The sequence below is a fragment of the Myxocyprinus asiaticus genome, chromosome 19 (assembly GCF_019703515.2).
Source record: "Myxocyprinus asiaticus isolate MX2 ecotype Aquarium Trade chromosome 19, UBuf_Myxa_2, whole genome shotgun sequence".
Classification (NCBI taxonomy): Eukaryota; Metazoa; Chordata; class Actinopteri; order Cypriniformes; family Catostomidae; genus Myxocyprinus; species Myxocyprinus asiaticus.
The window spans coordinates 20,940,225-20,959,747 of NC_059362.1; the positions used below are offsets into that span (position 1 = coordinate 20,940,225).

General features: G+C 37.1%; 1 protein-coding gene across 2 annotated transcripts in view; it reads left to right on the forward strand.

The window, feature by feature from the left end:
* LOC127409786 (reticulon-1-A-like) overlaps positions 1-18,964 on the forward strand; it is a 53,404-nt gene extending 34,440 nt beyond the window's left edge. Inside the window, exons 1-7 of one of the 2 annotated variants that reach the window (XM_051644606.1) lie at positions 4,600-4,767; positions 16,589-16,796; positions 16,932-17,070; positions 17,361-17,430; positions 17,584-17,630; positions 17,780-17,838; positions 17,958-18,964. In XM_051644606.1, coding sequence (XP_051500566.1) covers positions 4,695-4,767; positions 16,589-16,796; positions 16,932-17,070; positions 17,361-17,430; positions 17,584-17,630; positions 17,780-17,838; positions 17,958-18,000 — 639 coding nt within the window. In that variant the 5' untranslated portion in view covers positions 4,600-4,694 and the 3' untranslated portion in view covers positions 18,001-18,964. Of the gene's footprint in view, positions 1-4,599; positions 4,768-16,588; positions 16,797-16,931; positions 17,071-17,360; positions 17,431-17,583; positions 17,631-17,779; positions 17,839-17,957 lie in introns of those variants that run through there. The other variant, XM_051644605.1, reaches the window with a different exon arrangement.
* Positions 18,965-19,523: the final 559 nt, after the last annotated feature.

The window sequence follows — 19,523 nt, forward strand, 5'->3', positions numbered from 1 at the left end:
AACAGCAACTCCGACATCAACACCATTGCTTTTTATTTATGTACTATGTAGTTAAAAAAAAAAAAAAAAATCATGTTCCATATCGCTGTCACATGCAAGAAAGTGTTTCTTCTTCTTGTGATGTTTATTGGCAGTTGGCAGTCCAACTTATGGTGCATTACCACCACCTACTGAGCTGGAATGAGGAACGTCACAAGAAAGTCTTTCAGTGGAGTCAAACGTCAGCTGAAGATGATGAAATTGGCTACATTTGATAAAAAAGAGGTCACACACCTTATGTAGGATTCAATCCTAAGCTGAGTGTATTTTAAAGTTAGCTTACCCTCTGGAGTATACTTGTAAACAAACAAGTTATGTTTAATTGTTGAGGTCAAACAAACATGGAATGCAGTTCCGCCCCATTAATGGAATGAAATGTACATTGTGATAAATATCGATATCGAACGATCTTGATCATTTTTTTGGCCATATCGCCAAGTACTACCGTAGTCTTTCTGTCAGCTCAAACCAGTCTGGCCATTCTCCGTTAACCTCTCTCATCAACAAGATGTTTCCATCTACAGAACTTCCCCTCACTGGATGTTTTTGGCAACATTCTGAGTAAACTCTAGATACTGATGTACGTGAAAATCCCAGAAGATCAGCATTTACAGAAATACTCAAACCAGCCTGTCTGCCACCAACAATCATGCCACGGTCGAAATCATTGAGATCAAATTTTTTGTGAACATTAACTGAAGCTCATGACCCGTATCTGCATGATTTTATGCATTGCACAGCTGCTACATGATTGGCTGATTAGATAATCGAATGAGTAGGTGTTCATAGTAAAGTGTTCAGTGAGTGTATTTTTAGGAGATATAGGCATTTCATATTTACAGTCTTTCTCTTCTAAGAAAACGGACCTAAATTATTGATGACTCATGTTGCACTAGACAAATAATTGTCTAATAAAATGCTCTCTAGAATGAGAATGTACCTCCCCTTGCAACCGAACAGCAAGTAGCAAATCATGGTACATAACTAAAGCCTACTGGCTATTTTTTGTCATGCGATTTCATGGGGTCTTTAACAGCCTGAGATTTTTAAATGAAAATGTGGAGCTAGTGAAAAGCTTATGATTTCATGGTGTAGTAAAGAAGGGGTCTGTATTTATTGTTTATGATTTTTATTTATGGTGTTTTGTTTATCAGGCATTATGCAATAGCATATGGTTAGGTGGGGCAAATCATTCATAATGTTTATCTTTTTGTACATTTGCATATCTGAATAATTTTTCATTGTGGTCGTAGTGGAACGCAGTGCACCACTGTATAATATTAAATTATTTTTGGAGCTTATATACAGGACCACTGGAACTAAACAAGAACAGAGGACTGGTGGTTTGCCTATTAGCTCTCCCTGTTTCCTTTAACCGAGAGCGCTGAGTCATTCTCCATACCTCATGAGGCTTGCCTCATGTTGTCTCCCTCCACACACACACACACTGTTGTACTGCAGCAGGCTAGAGTGAGAAGATGATACAGCAAGTGAGGATTTAGCTGTTGCTGTACAGCCTCTGAATAAGCAAAATAACTCCTGGAAAAAAAACTCGCAATGTTTACCACCAGATTTAAACCTCCTCAAGAGGATTCTAGGATTTGTCCCCCATCTAACAAAAAAGAAAAAAAAAACAATGAGAGAGGAAAATAAATTTTTCATCATCCTTCCTTTTTAGTGTCTATCTGCAGGGTCTTAATACAACAAAAGAGAGTTAAATGTTTATTAGATGCCCTACCTTCATTATCAGCTGAGAAACAACATTTTATGGTTGAGATGGCTGAATTTTGTTCTGCAGCATTTATCAGCCTCCCTGATTTGCTTTAATACACCATAAAGTTGCTTCCTGTTTGGGACGAATTTCCCATTAAAACAGGAAGTTTGGGCTGCGTATGGGGATACACTTTCTACGGCAAACCCCAAGGGGATAAATACACAACCACACACATACACAAAGCAAAGTTTCTTTATAAATCGTTTCCAGATTCAGTCTGTTACCATGGTTTATGTTCACGCGTTACTCCTGTTGTTATTTTGCCGATCTCCACGTGACAGTGAAGCGGAGAGAAAGTTAGAATGATCCAATATGTCACCCCTCTGCCATTCTGAACCTGTGTGTGTGTGTGTGTGTGTGTGTGTGTTTGTTGTGTGTATGGGCAGGTTTAGGTGTGTTATGAGGACTTTTTTTAGGTTACAAACTGGTAATTACAAGGGTATTATGCTATAAATGTGGTTTATGAGGAAATTTCTAGTGTCCCCATAATTCAAATAGCTTAACAAACATAATAAATTATGTTTTTTGGAAAATGTAAAAATACAGAAAGTTTTTGTGAGGGTTAGGTTTAGGGGTAGGGTTAGGGTTAGGGGATAGAATCTATAGTTTGTACAGTATAAAAATCAATATGTCTATGGAGAGTCCTCATAATGATAGCTGCACCAACATGTGTGTGTGTGTGTGACAGAGCTCTCACTGAAGAGAACAAGACCACAAGCACAACATTCGGTAGGTGTGTGACACCCTCAGCCAAAATCAAGCTGTTCTGAACTGGCTAGTGAGATGCCGGCTGTAATATACTGTTATTAAGAATAACTTTAGACCCATTTGTTGACTTTCCTGCCCGGCGCAATGTCGCAGAAATATAAACCATTTCAAAAATAGAATGCCCTGTCGCTCGTCGTTTGTCACGGCTGGTTAGGACAAAAACTCTGATTAACATGGAAAAGATACCTTTTATCGCGTGTCGTGGTGTGGCGTCTGGTTATAACACGGTGTAACTTCTTTTATACAGTCATAAGCTTCACAATGCTGCCTTTTAAACCCTCCAAAAATTGGCCCCATTCACCTTGATTTTAGCTCTCTTTTTTTAAAGAAAAGGAGGAATAAGTCAAAATAATTTTTTTTAGTAATCAACATTATGCCACAAAAGCTGTCAATTGAGCTTAACTTGTACTGAACCCAGATAATAATGTATTTCTTTTCCACAGCATTCAAGAGTATGAGATACCAAAAATACATATTCTCTCATGGGAAGTGATAGTTACCTTGATATTTTATATACTTTTATATAGTATTTGGCATGCAGTTCAACCACAGATGTGGGACAGATACTACAATACTGTATTACTGTAGTAAAACCATACTAACACCTTATTACTGTAGTAACACCGTGGTAAATTGCATCACACATATGGTTTGCACCAAAAAATTTGGTTACTATTACTATAGTAAAAGCATAGTTAAATTTCAAAAGGGTTTGTTTTCCGATATTTTCACATTATTTTTAGGCTTTCCGATTAAACCCATAAGCCCTTATTTCTCATAAAGGAAGACCTTTGAGATTCTGTTTCTTCATGTTATCATTTTAACAGAGATAGAGTAAGCGGGCATTTCCTCTGTGTCACTGCGTGTAATCAACACTGCATGTATGAATGAACCCACAATGAACAGGAATATTTTGCCATTACATTATATATTTTAATGTCTATGGAATAGCCCCATTTACTTCCATTGTGAGTGCCTTACTGTAAAACTGTAATTTCTTCTTTATTTTTTTAATAAACAAGGGACGAGTCGAAATAGTTTTTTGTGTTAGTAAGCATTATGCCACAAATATTGGAGCTGCTGACTCAGTTCTATTCAGCCATCATTGAGTCTGTCCTGTGTACATCAATAACTGTCTGGTTTGGTTAAGCCACCATATCAGACAGAAGGAAACTACAATGGACAGTCAGGACTGCTGAGAGGATTATTGGTGCCCCCCTGCCCACCCTCCAAGATCTGTACATCTCCAGAGTGAGGAAATGTGCAGGTAGAATCACTCTGGACCCCACACACCCTGCCCACTCCCTCTTTGAACTGTTGTCCTCTGGCCGGCGCTACAGAGCACTCAGCGTCAGGATCTAGGCACAAGAAAAGTTTTTACCCTCAGGCCATTTACCACATGAACAATTAAACTGCCTTCAGGATTCCCATAGTGCAATAATGTAAATAAATATATCATGTACATTATGTAAATTCACTCATATTTAATTAAATAACTGTACATACCCCTACCTTGCACATAGATTACCACTTGCACATGCACATATGCCATTTTATGTAATATGTCCTATTTTTTGTATGTCTATTTATACTCTTACCTTGTTTTATATTCTGTGTCTCACTGTAATGTTCTGTGTGCACTTGCTTGTTTCTCCTAAAACCAAAAAAATTCCTTGTGTACATGAGCACACTTGGCAATAAAGCTCATTCTGATTCTGATTCTGAAATACTGTAAATTGAGCTAAAATAGCTATAACCCTAAACATTCCTTTAAAGCTAATACACGTACTAAAAGCCACAAACTCCAATTTTGATTTAATGTGGTCTTTATCAATCATAATTTTCCCCTCTCCCCATTTCATTGTCTCTCTTCAATGAAAGCATCCTTCTCATCTTCTCCACCAGTGGGCAGCACCATCATCAGATCTCCCATTCCTTTTCTCCTCCATTCCTGCCGCCCCTCCCATCTCTGTCTCCTCCTCCTATGGGTTATTCATGCACTGGTGTGAACCGGTGAGCGAGTGAGATAAAGAGACAGAGCGAGCAACGGAGAGGCAGTAACAGCAGTGTTAGCAGAAAGCGATTCTCAGTCTTTACCCTCACCCAGACTAGCATGCAGGCCAGCACCATGGCAGCCGCAGACTCGACCAAGACGGAAAGCTTCTGGAGCAGCTGGAAGTGCCAGGGTACTGTGAGTGTGTGTGGAAGGAGGGGGTCTGGGGGGATGCAAGATTGGGTTGATCACGATGGGATGGAGAAATGATGGAGAGGGTTAGGATGCATGTATGTGTCTGGTTTGGGAGGGACATAAATGTGGAGAAAGAAGCATACGGGGTTGATTCATTGGGGCTGTTGGATTTTAAGGGGAGGAGAGGGAGGAGAAGGCTTGTAAGGGAGGTGCTGGTACAAGTGGAATTTTGGAGGATGCTCAGACACACATCCGCATTTTTTCTGCATCGAGGTTGCCGCCGTCATGGGCAAACGAGCAGCAGACTGGGGGGGGGGGGGGTCTGAGACAGCTGGGCACACCCTTCCTCTCTCCCCCTCCTCCCTCTACTTAGGGGATCCATCCTGAATTCACAGACCCTGGGTGTGTTTGATCACAATGACATGCATGACTTCCTAATTGTCAGGTCAGTTGATCATTGGGATGCAGATAGTTCTATAATGATCTGTCAAATGCTCACCCCTCCTCTCTTTCTTTGTATTTTGCTGATCATGGCCGTGTCTGTCACAAAGGCCTTTAGGCAACAGAAGGAATAGAAAGCGAATGAAAGAAAAGAATGGAGAGAGAGGTGTAGGGTGTGGCTTGCTATAGTCAACTCTTGAGCATATCTGACCCTGCTGAAAAGACCAGCAGTGTTGTGTGTTTTGGGTGCTGGTCCCCTAGCATAGGATGCTAGTGTGCTGGTGTCCCCTAGCTTAACCAGCTTCATCAGTAAGACCATGCTGGTCAACCAGCTTCACCAGCTAGGTTTGCTGGTGAACAGCATGTCTACGCTGGTCCACCAGCTAGAACAGCATGGGAATTGTATGCTGGTTAAGCTGGTCTTTTCACCAGGGGAGGTGGTTCCTTAAATGTGGACTTCCGTTGGCCCTCTTTTCATTAGCTTCCAGTCAAAATGGCCTCTACAGAATCATATATTCTTTGTAAGGATGAATGTAATGTGTTTAGGGTGGGGTGGGGAGTGTATAGTCATAGTGAATTATCCATCTAGTGGAAGACACCAGGTAAATGTCCCTTCTTTAACTCCAATATCTAGAGTATAAGGTTAAAAAGACTGGTGCAGAAGGAACGAAAAACTAGAACATTTTAAGAGGGAGACTTTCTACTGGCTATTTATATAGTATGTGGGCATTTTGCATCTCTGTCAGCTCAGAGTCTAAACACAAATAGGTCCATTTAGATGAATATTTGTCTCTGGGCTTTATTGTGTGTGCATTCTAAGTATTTACTGCATGCAGTCTTTGTTTCTTTTATCTTTAAAATGTTTAAGACTGATGACATAGGTCAATTTGGATATGTGTTTTGAGCAGTGGGTAAGAAGTGGGATTAAAGGAATATTCCGGGTTCAGTAGTAGTATGGATTACCACAAAAACTAATTTCGAGTTGTCCCTCCTCTTCTTTAAAAAAAGCAAAAATCTTGGTTACAGTGAGGCACTTACAATGGAAGTGAATGGGGCCAATCTGTAAATGTTAAAATACTCACTGTTTTAAAAGTATAGCCAAAAGATGTAAACAATATGAATGTTAACATGATTTTAGTGTTATTAAATTGCTTACTAACCTTTTCTGTGTAAAGATATATCCAATTTACAACTTCGTTGCCATGATGATGTAATGTCAGCAAACCCTAAAACGGCTGTAAACATGACGATTTAAACAACTTTACAGCTCAAATAATAAATGAGTTCAAACAGAAGAATTAATGTAAGTGCTTTATTAAATGATAAGCTTCACATTTTTACCTTTAAACCCTCCAAAAATTGGCCCCATTCACTTCCATTGTAAGTGACTCACTGTAACCTCCATTTTTTGTTTTTCTTTCTTTTTTTTTCTTTTTTTTAAGAAAAGGAGGGACGAGTCAAAATTAGTTTTTGTGGTAATCAACATTATGCCACAAATGCTGTTGATTGAGCTTAACTTGTATTGAACCCCGAATATTCCTTTAAAGATTTGTTTTAATTCCGAGCTTATATGCAACTGCCCTGAATAGCTCTGAAAAGTGTCAGTGTGCATCAGGATGATTTAGAGTTTTCATTACTTCATCCTTAATTGAATGCACATCTGAATTAAGATAGTTTGGACCCTATCTGGATCAATTGAGGATCCAGAATTTAGTGACTTCCTAGAGTGGAGAAAACTCTTGTATGCGGTTTCTGATAAAGTGCTTTGTTGGACCTACAGCATCAAGCCATTAAAAAATGTAAACACCTAAGGCACATTTCCACATTTTTTCATTAGAATGCAGCTGTGTCAACAGAGTTGTGTATTCAATTGATATCTATTTCTGTAGTCATGCCTGTTGGCTTGAGGTCGGTACTATCTGTGTTCTCTAGGTATTGATTCAGTGTGCTATAATGTCAAACCACAGCAAAGGTGCCAGCATCTCTTAAGTCAGCATTTTCTGTTTCTCCTTACTTTGTTCTCTCAGCTATGCAGTTCAGTCAAGCTGTGGTATATGTCGCCAAATTGGCTCTGTCATCTGTCTTGATGGTCATCTGGTACCAGTCCAGAACAAACTATGCTAGTTCTTCCATTAAGTACAAATCATAAAACAGATTTTGATCACATTTCACACTGACAAATATGTTAGTTAGTAAAAGCTCCATTTGTTTTAATAAAAATGGGGACAGTTGAGCCATATAAGATTGGATCAAATAACCTAAGGGATCCAACATACAGTACATTTCCAAACTCACAGAATCAAACATATGTCTAAAGCAGTTATTCAGCATAAGCTTATAAAGTTCAAGTAGTTTCAAACTTAGATCTCCAATTTAGAATATAGTCTTACTCTGGAAATATCTAACCTAGAATTCAAGATATAAAAACTAGTGATTTTAGTGGTAGGATGTGCCAATTGTCAGAAAGGCTTAGCATAGTTTCATATGGCTAAGATCATGATCTTACAGATCAAGATCATCTTTAAGATTTTGATCAAGGCAGATGTTACAAGGTATCCTATTTAGAAGCCACTTCCAATTTTGCTAGGTGTCACTACAATGACAGTGTAATGTAGGTCATTGCAAAGGTGCTATTTTTGAGTATTCATCCCCTTTCACCCACCTTTGCTATCTAAACTTACAAGGCACATCTCATTCATGGTAGTTAATTTGTACGAGAAATGTATTGTTGTTTCTGCTGTTTTGGTTTGTGGTGGTCATTGTGGGCTGCGGGTCAGAATATCCACACCAACAATTCTGTCATGTATGGCAAATTCCATAGAAGCTCATTTGTTCAAGACATATTTGGACACTAGGATAAATTATTTTTGTAATGCTGTCATTTTTGTTTGCTTTATTGCATTAACACAAAACTTTACTTAGTTACAGGTGACATGATTGGGAACAAAACAAAATGATACCATTAGACAAACTATATATATATATATATATATATATATATATATATATATATATATATATATAGATAGATATATATATAGATATAGATAGATAGATAGATAGATAGATAGATAGATAGATAGATAGATAGATAGATATAGATATATATAAAAATGGCCCATGTTTTTTTTTATTTATTTTTTTATGTATCATATTTGATACATCAGGCTCATTATCCTCCTGAAGCCCAGCAATTCATTTTTGTGAAGGACAGTTGTTATTTAAGTTTTTCTTAGCCCATTCATGCTACAGTGGTAAATATCGGGGTATTATCAGAGTACTCCCTGGGCTTTTCAGAGATGTTTGAGAGTTTGGCCATGACAACTTCCTCTCCTTGGTCTGTAAAATGGATTGAAATGTATCACAGTTCAATTCAGCACATCAAATACAATATTAATAAAATATTCTTTTTTTCAATAAACAGTTTTTATCATATGTATTGTATGCACGAAACACTATATTGACATTTTAAAAAGGGAAATTGTAAAACTTTTTTTGCTAGGTTTCAGGAACTTATGGTAAATCATAACTCATTATAGCTTGTTATGTAAAATAATGAGATCTTTATAATGACAGAGCAGGCTGCATATATGAAAATACACAGAAATATTAGTTCACACTATAAATATATCTTATAAAAAGTATATGTCAGGATTTTCAAAGCTCTTTTGATAAAACGCGTCTCGTAATATCTAAATTAGCTGGTTTTATTCTAGCCTAAAATATTATTTAACATCACTGAATCAACCTGAATACAGGTTTCACCAATAAAACTACTTTTAAGGGTTAGATCAGACATAACTCCTGAAGGTAAGAATTACAGGTTGCCACTTTTTACAGTGCATGCATGTTCTTATATGAAGTCTGGTGGTGTTGGATCATACTTAATCTATACAGTGGGGGTTTATCATGCTAACCAGCAGATGCTTGAGTAAGAATATATTGCACCTCACTTAGTTTGCATTCTTAGCATCTTTGAGATCATATTTCCCTAGTCCAACCTATATTACAGTTGTAAGAATATACACATATGCCCTATAACCGTATTCAATCCCATATAGGGCACTAAGTTGTACCAGTCAAGAGGAGTGATTAAACAGAGCCATTAATTACTGATAACATGTGAATATCTAATTCTCTTTCTGTCTCCTTGTGGCATCCATAATTTTTTCCCTTTAACACTGTACCGACTCAGTCAACGGTTATTTTTATGTTTATCTGGAGTCTACTCTTTTTGTTTTTTCATCAGTTTGTGATGTCATAGCATGTGACACATTTCTTTGAAAGAGCTTTCATTATTGCCAGCTGAGAAATGCTGTTTGCCTTGTGTCTTTCTGGAGTCGCCTTGTCTCATGCCAAGAATATCATCATCCAGATTAGATGTGTGTAACAATGTTTGTCATAGGCTGACTGAAGTGTTCTCTTTGTATTGAGAGTATGACCCGCTGATGTCAAGAGCAGGCTGCTATGCATATACAATTGAGCATCACCTTACCAAAGCTGTATAATCTGCATTCAGTCTATGGTTTTGCAATATATTCCCTCAAAAACATAAAATGTAAGTCACTTTGGATAAAAAGCGTCTGCTAAATGAAGCCTGATCTCATGAAATTTACGTGACAATGGCAACATTTTTGCAAACCAAAATGACGTGCTTCATTACACGTTTGACTGCAGTTTCCTAGTGAAATTTCCAGCAGGGGGTGCCAAAAGTAGTGAAATTATGTTATAATCAGATGAGATTTTTAAGGTGAATATTAGATGGATGTTTTAATGAGTAAAACGAGTACTTCCCTAACCTAAAACTTTATCCTAAACTTAACCAGTAGTGTTCAAACAGATAAATGAAAGGTGAACAAACATACATCCTTACCCTAAACCTGACCAATAGTGTTTTAAAAGAAAATTAGACATGAAAAGAACATTTACTGAAGCAACCACGTAATTTTGTGTTGCTTCTATGGCACTTTTGCTTCACTTTCACTTTTGTTTCGAGCATCCTTGGCTGGGTTCAAGGCTCGTTCTCCGACTCCAAAGACCAACACTCTATCAGGTGAGCTACCGTGGAAGCTAGTCACATTTGAATAATTGTGTAAATGTAGAAGGGTCTGTAATACAAGCGTTAAAGTTTATTATTTTTCAAATGATGCGTTAGAGTATAAAAGTGTTTTGATATGATAGCTAGGGCTGTCAATCGAATTTTTAATCAAATTAATTACATGGTATGCCGAATAATAAATCAAATTAATCACATATAAAGGTATTTGTTGAGAAATCCCCTCAAATAACAATAATTCAATAATGATTAAATAATTATATATTTAAATTATTATAAATAAAATATATATATTATAAAAAATTATAATTAAAATACATTATATTATTGTGGCACACGAGTAAAAAATTTATAAGACAATAAAAAATTGGCTTTAGAATCAAATATATTGTTTATTTCCTTATTATTTAACTTAAAGGTGCACTAATTTAAATTTTGCAAAATATGTACGAAATCATGACCACTCACATTAAAATGAAGACTCCAGTCATATCAGTAACCTTATAAAAGTTGTTTTATTCTACATGGAGAGGGTCCACACATGGGGGCTGCCATGTTAGAATCACATGACCAGACGCATACTACTCGCTTAATCTCAGTAACCGTCCTGTTATTTGACGCTGACTGTGTATATTACATTTCTACAATGGTACCTGAAACTGAAAACTATTGATTTTAAATGATTTTGCATCCAAGCCACTAGGTGTCAATGTAAGTCCACGATGACACAAAGACAAAAGTTACTGAGTGCACCTTTAAGCCAGTCATTGGCCTACAGTTCACAGCAATCCATTTTGCAACTAAATTCATCAGTCAGTCCAAAATGAAGTATGGGTGCTTGTCTAAGGATGTGTCAATTTACACCTGTGTCAGACGGATGCTTTTGGAGTGTCTCGATTGTGTTGCATCAAAAACATGTTGTTTTTAGGTCGCTGTGTCAAGTTAAATGTAGTTTGAAACTCGCGTCTTGAGATCCCTGCGTTCAGGTTTGCTCTCCATCAAGTGTTTGAATGCAAGAACGTGTTTTCATCTTGTGTTTTCTGCTCTCAATAAGTGTGGTTTGTTTTCTGTACAGCTAGAGTTTCGCTTACTGCTCCATGGATAAAACAGGTTGTACTTCAATCTTTTGCTCCAATGGTAGGAACATTCCTTATTACAGTCCAGGGACATGATTAATTGCATTTATTTTTTTAACGTGCTATTTTTATACACGCGTTAAATTGACAGCCCTAATAATAACTTACAGTATCAGGTTATGAGTAATAGAGTAAAAAATAAGTGTTTATAAAGTCATAATCAGCCATAGTACCCATGATTTGTGTGAAAGTGAATAAAACGCACAGTTTTTGTAGCGCCTCTAGAGATAATTTCACTAGGAAACTGTAGCAAAACATAGAAAGCCGTAGAAAGCTGTACGTAAAACTCAGTTTGCAAAAACTGTGTTATAGTAACGTTCATTCTATGAGACTAGGTTGGCTAAATGAGTAAATGCACACCATAAGGTCACAACCCACAAGTGGTGACGTCATGCACAAGTGCTATTTTGGTCGATATAGCCCTCTCTTGAACACATCTCTCTTTATTTATACTTTTATTTGCTGAAATATTTTCTGTTTACCTTTCTATTTCTGTCATTAGGAAAGTGTTAATCTGGTGGGCTATACCAAGTATGGTTATTAGTGCTTGAGATAACATTTGTAACCAATCACTGAACATTTAAACATGACATGAGAGAGAAGTGTTTCTTCATTTCTATAACAGAGCTCTGTTCTAAAAACAAAATAGAGAGCAGTATGAATCAGCGTTTGAATCACCATGAAGGTGTATGAATCCCATTGAGATTGGATAGATTTAAAGAACTGTCTTGCTACATCTCATTTGATGGTGTTTCTCATGTTTGTTCCTTTTTTCAGCCTGTATTTTGGTTCTGCAGGTTTCCATGTGACGAGTCGCAACTACCAGTCTCACAGCAATTGTAGCTATCTTTAGCAATTCTTGCCCTGAGGACCGGACTGTTGTTAGCTGTTGTCTACCCTTTGAATAAGGGGCATGGTGATGTCAGCATTACAGTCTTAGCAAGAGGGTCTTTGCTTGCGTGTCTGTCACAACACTGTTACCTCCTGTTCCCCCTTCCCCCATCATTTTATCAGCACCTTATTACTCTGTCTAGTAGTCAGCGTGCTCTGTGAGGGAGGGTGATGGGGAAGAGAGGTGGGGGGGCAAGCTCCATCGCTATGGCAACTGCATCACTGCTCACTCCACTGCACCCATCTCTCCAGTTTCCTTGGCGACTGCACTCCCTTCAGCTCAGAGCTCCTCAGAGAGCCCCATAAACAAGCTTGTGTAGGTGCGTGGTGTGAAAGAATTTGAGCAAATGACACTGTGTGTTAATTGGGTGGGGTTGTTTTTTTTTTCATCTAAAAATAAATAGAAAGTTCACTGTTTAGCGAAAGCCTCTGTTTGTTATTCCACTACATAGTGTCTGAATATTGTTTATTGATTAATTTGAGGTCAAGTATTATAGTGCCTATGAATAATACATGATACTCCTCTGTGTTTTAGAAAGTGCTGTTTATTGCATAATGAGGTCTCAAACACGCCTTCATAACACACACACAAAGAATCCCAGTGAGCATGTACATGATTCTGTTGTGAGGATCTAAAGTGCTTTCTTCCTGAATAAGCTGCATTGGCCTCTAGCTTAGCACAGCCCCAAATAATGCTCTAGTTTTCAGCCCCTTTATGCCACTGAGACAGGCACACATGCAAGAAAATTATCAGAGGACTCTGTGTAGACAATGAAGCTCCATTACTTGCATACCTGTGTTTAGAGCAAACTGCAGCCTATTATCAGTGTATTATTATAAACTAGTTAAGATGCTTAATGTTTAATCTCTATAGACTCCAATCGCTACATTGCAACATTTTAAAGGGGTCATGACTTGCACTCTTTATAATTGTATTATCTTCCCTGAGGTTCACTTATAATGTTAGTAATGTTTTTTTTGCACCAAAACAGTCACAATTAAGTAATTAATGATCATTTTCCTCTCTGTCTCTGGCTCTCTGTCTGAAACGATCAGTTTTGGCCTCAGTGTCTCCTTTAAACGACCACTGTTATGATTGGCTTACATCGTGTAGCCCCTCGAATACAGCCATATATATATATATATATATATATATATATACTACCGGTCAAAAGTTTTGAAACACTTACTCATTCTTTATTATAATTCTTTTTTCTTCACATTTTAGAATAATAGTAAAGTCATCAAAACTGTGAAATAACATAAATGGAATTATGGGAATTATGTTGTAACTAAACAAAATCCAAGATAAATCAAAACTGTGTTATATTTTAGCATCTTCAAAGTAGTCACCCTTTGCCTAGAATTTGCAGACATGTACCCTTGACATTTTCTCAACCAACTTCTTGAGGTATCACCCTGGGATGCTTTTTAAACAGTATTGAAGAAGTTCCCATCTATGTTGGACAGTTACTGGCTGCTTTTCTTTATTATTTGGTCCAAGTGATCAATTTCAAAAACTTTTTTTTAAATTAAATTTTAGTTTTATAATGAAATAAATTAATATGGTGGCACAATTATATTTTTGTCTACAAAACTCATTTCAAACATTTAAGCATACGCCTTCAGATCAAAAGATTTTTAAGATCATGAGAAACATTTCAGTCAAGTGTTTCAAAACTTTTGACCGGTAGTGTGTAAATATATATATATATTTGAAACTCAATTGTAAGTGAATGAAGAAGCTCCACAACAATAAAAAACAAAATTTCAGGGTTTACACATAACGCACATCCGACACATTGCATCCGAATGTATCAAACGGTTTACCCAAACACAGCAACACCATAAACTACATATCAAACATTTCAAACATTCATGAATGGAACTTTGAAAATACTTACGGTTTTTCGGTCGGGTCCAATAGTGTTTTTAACTGCCCCATCCTTCAAAAACAGTTCCTTTGCAAAGCTTGAATAATTTTGTGATTGGTTCACAATCAATCCACGCTAATATGAGCCAAAAACACATACTGTTTATTACACACATACAATCCACATACATTCCACATGACACACACACATAATACAGTCCACGTTGAAATATGACTCACACTCATATCCTGAACTGATGTGATCAGGAACTTTGTTAAACTTCAGTCATTATTTCCTGATGTTAGGATACTTCAACAGAGGCCAAAGCAGAGATGCTGGACTTCACCGACACGACATCTCACACCTTCCGTCATCTGTTTACTCTGGATGAGACACAGTTCTCCTAGCCAGTGGCACCAATTGAATGGAGCAGAACAGATGCTTTTTTAAAAGTTGAGCTTGTACCACTCTTAAAACGTAGCTCATATTGCCGAAATTGCATCGAAACGGTCAAAGACGTCCATCTAGTGCTTGTTTTCATATTAAAAATAGCACGGTTGGGTGCAAAAATGCATCCAGGATGCCTTTTATATTCAAAACAGGAAGACAGAATGGGGGTCTCCTTTTAAAATTTGTAACTTGTCATCGCTTCTTTTAAAAGTGGCGTGAGATGTATGATAACTGTCAAAGCAGTTTGTCTACTACATGTTTATATAGAAAATCTTTTTTAAATAGTCCAGGTGGGCACACGAAGTTGTCCTGTGTAAGTCCCCTTTGGTGAAGAGGAATGGTAGGCCAGTCTTGTTCTCTCCTTTTGACATTTTCTGACTGAGCATCATGGGTGGGACAAGGGTGCGATGATTTAAAAGTAGGGGTTGATGTCTTGCTGTAGAGACAGTTATGTCTGTGATGTCACAAAGAAGGGAAAAGCCAAACGAGTCATTTTTGCAGCTTGGTTTAAATAAAGGCTCTTTTTGTATTAAAGAAGAAACTTACATGTTTTATAGTACAATTAACTCTGACATGTCAGAAAAATCAAGGAAAATTTTATTGGTGGAAAATAAAGACCAGAGGGAAGAGCTTTGGAATGGAAAAATATTTGCAACTATTTAAAAAGCAGCTTGTTTACACTGCTGTGCAAAGGCAGAACACAGTAACTACATATTTTGTCAAAACTGAGTTATGACAGATGTCGGGCTTAGACAATGAGCAGTTTTCTGATAGATGTGTTTGGCTAAACTGTGATTCAGATTCAGGAGTGATTCAGTAGTGTGAAAATTGATATCTAATCACTCACAATTCAATAAAAATAAAAAACTATATTCAGTGTTTGTGTAGTTTTGCATTTGTAGGGCTGTATAGAATCCTTGGCTGCCTCTTTCAGATTTCAGTGGTGTTTGAGTCATTTTAATTAAATTATTCCAGTTCATTGGCCTCAGTAAAACCCTGCTATTTAATGCTGTATACCATGATGTACACCATTCATAGATTAAGCTTGAGACACAATTATAGCATTACTCTCATGTTTGGTCTTGGAGATTAAAGATGGACATTAAAATTTGAAAAGGCACCAAAAGATGCCAGATTTGTGCAACTGGTTCCAGTCTGTTGCCGTGGCCACCATGCTGTCATTTGGCCAGAATTTAGTGTTTCCGAGAATTTAAGGACACAGGGACAGAGCGGGGCAGAGAAAGTTATCTATTGCTCTGACAGCAGATGATAAAAAATAATGTGGATCTTATTTTGCAGTCATTCTGCAGATTGAACCCAGGCATGATTTTGAAGGTTCTGCTTATCACTGTTTGTGTAATAATTTTTAATTGTCCTATCACTGACTCACTAGTCGTTAGATCACTGTTGGTAACAACATTTAGTGAATGCTGATTTAAGGGATCATAAAACAATCAAAGACAAACAGACAGCAGTGGGCAGTACCAAAATTTCATATCACGGTATAAGTCATTTTATAGAGTATAAATGTCACGTTATATATCACAATATAATTAGATTAGCTGAAAATGTATTGAATAAATGGTTTATATTTTAAAAGGTGATGCCTATTTTGGATGTTATTTATAACTTTATGAATGCAAAACAAAGGACAAAATTATTTATAACAAATGAATAATAAGTTTAGCATCCATTCAAAACAGCTTCATGTTATGCAACACTTGAGTTAAAAAGCAAAAGACTCAAAGCAGTAAAACTAATATTATAAAACAGATAGTTCCGACTTTAAATTCTGATTTGATGAGCTACATTCAAAGCCATTGTTAAACAGGCAATATACAGTACACACACCTATTTGCTGTCATACCGCCTAGCCTTACCTTCTCATGTGTGCATGATAAAGACCAAACCTCATTTTCAATGTATTCTCTCTCTCTCTCTCTCTCTCTCTCTCTCTCTCTCCCTAACCAGCGATGGATTTACTGTATTGGCGGGACCTGAAGCAGAGTGGGCTGGTGTTTGGCAGTATACTGCTACTGCTGTTCTCTCTGACACAGTTCAGTGTCGTCAGTGTGGTGGCCTATCTGGCCCTGGCTGCCCTCTCTGCCACCATCAGCTTCAGAGTCTACAAGTCCGTGCTACAGGCTGTGCAGAAGACAGATGAGGGACATCCCTTCAAGTGAGACAGCTCTGTGTTTTAGTGTGTGTGCAGATGTATCAATTGATGCAAGAACAACCTATTACTATGTTATTACTATGCTATTACTTTGTTACAACTGCGTTACTAACAATGTTTTCTATTACCTGGGTACAGGGCATATCTGGATGTGGAAATGTCATTGTCCCATGATCAGATGCAGAGGTATGCAGAAAACGCCCAATACTATATCAACAGCACACTGAAAGAACTGCGCAGACTGTTCTTGGTTCAGGATCTGGTGGACTCACTAAAGGTAATGCTACATTTTTATATCGATAAACAATAATGCACAAGTTAGTTATTAACAGAATACAGGACATTTGAGTAGCTTAACACATTATGGACCCTATTGGCTCATTCTTGTTATATACTTTTATCTGTAAATATTTTATATAAAAAGTGTTATAGACAGTATGCACTTTTACAATTGCTTTAGCTCAGCTTGTTAGATTACAGTACTTGTGCAAAAATACAGTATAAATCATTTTTCCTGTATAAGTGGTTAGTGTGCGCTAACTGCTTGTTGTGTTTGTTCGACTAAAGTTTGCGGTGCTGATGTGGTTGCTGACCTATGTGGGAGCCATCTTCAATGGTCTCACTCTTTTTATAATGGGTGAGATACCTTTTTAGATGTTTACAATGTATATGTATCTATAATTAGAAATAGAGGTTAATGAATACCGTTTTGAATGGCAAACCTACTGCATTTTCTGATCATGCACTCTTCTTTCTTATTTTTTTCTACTTACATTGCATCTTACTTTAGTGGTGGTGTCGATGTTCTCCATGCCTGTGGTCTACAAGAAATACCAGGTCAGAATGGAACCTTTGTTACTATGACTGCAGCGTTATACAGTACATAATTCATAGACACCATGACTATGTCTTCTGCATTTGTTTTTCACATACTCTCACTTTTTATCTCTCTCTCTCTCTCTCTCTCTCTCTCTCTCTCTCTCTAGGCACAGATTGACCAGTATCTGGACCTAATAAGAACCCAAGTCAACTCTGTGGTGGGAAAGTAAGTCCTTCATCTAAGCATTTATTATTAGTAGAATAAGTTGTGAATGTGTGAATCTGAATGCATAAATATGCATCTAATATTTGGAAATTTAATTGTGCTTGCGTTTGAATGTACAGGATCCAGGAGAAGATTCCTGGGGCTAAACGAAAGGCTGAGTAGGGTCAACACTGCCCCTGGAAGAGGTAGTGAGCCCCTGACAACCCTACTACAAAGAGAGCTGAAAGATGGTCAAGGGTTCCTCTTCGTACACACACTCAGACACTAACACATAAACATCACTGAAAAAATTGTTCTGCTCTGTATACATTGTGACGTCTTGAGCAACGGCCAAGCTGTGCAGGAGAAGTCCCATCCTCGCCTTGTAACCATATAAAAAAATAAAGCAAAGCGTGCTATGTCTCAAATCAGGCTCTAGTGAGAAGTACAACTAATTGATGAATTGTAGAAGTAATGTTGAAACATGTTATTCAAAAATGGTTAAAGACTAGATGTAATTTTTATGTTGTGTTGCTCATAAAGTGCATGAATTCAAGAGTCTTAAGTGCTGATGAATTCTCTTTTTCTCTTATTTTCTGTGCTTTCTCAGCTGTGCTGAAAATGTTTTTTCTCTGTAGTATGTGAAGGATCTCTCCAGCTTTATTGCTCTCCTGTGACACTCTCTTCTTGGAAAAAAAAAAGCTTTTTGTTTCCTAGGCGTTGGGTGGGGCTTTTTCGTTTTCATCACTATTCCTGTAAACATGATTAACATAATCGTCATTGTCAGCTAGATGCTTGGATTTGCGGTGTTTTCTGGTATTTGTAACACTGGGCACAAACGCAACTATTTAGCATTGCTCTGATTAGGTATGGTCAGCTCACTCATAGCATTTGGTTTCTTTTCTTGTAGGACTCATTAAAGCAGCTACAGAGATGTTTTTGAGTGCTGTCATTGATCTTCTTTTTGAAAATGATACAAAACAAAAGAGAGAGAGGAGAAGGAAGCTGAAGTGAGTGATTGCCAGCTAGAATCTGTCAATCTTTGTACAATGTTAAGTATTGTTCATTCTCTTAGCCATTGACTCTTAATTATTTGCACTTAAGATGTACTCTATAATGAATGCGAAAATAAATGTTCTTAAATGTACTTGGCTAAAGAGTTTCATTTGAATGGAACTGTGGCATGCACAGAAGGGGGCAGCTATGTCAATGGAATAATACGATAAAACTAAGTTAAAATCTCTTAATAATCTCACAATAACAGTAATTATGTGTCATTATGTGATTTATTTGTAAATCACGGAACCATCAAAGAAAATTAGGCAGAGGTGCCTTTAACAGCACGCATTACAGCACATCAGGGCGAATTCCAATCTCAAGTAATACACCCTATGCCTTACTCACTCTGAGCCCTTGAAGTGGGTACTCTGAAGGGAACATTGTATTACTGTATGAATGTTCCCTTAGCTAACATTCTTGTAACAGGTCAGATAAAAAGTCCACTCAGTGTATTGTATTGTAATTTCATCAAAAGAATAATACTCGATTGGTACAGCATTTCCGACATCTTTATTAATTATATTGGGAGCTTTTGCATCACTTTCAGTGTAGAAAGAAATTCAATACATCTTTTATATAATACTGTCATAAACTGAAGGAGTTATTCAGCCAAAGCAAGTTTGTTTTTGTTAAAACTAATAAGCTAT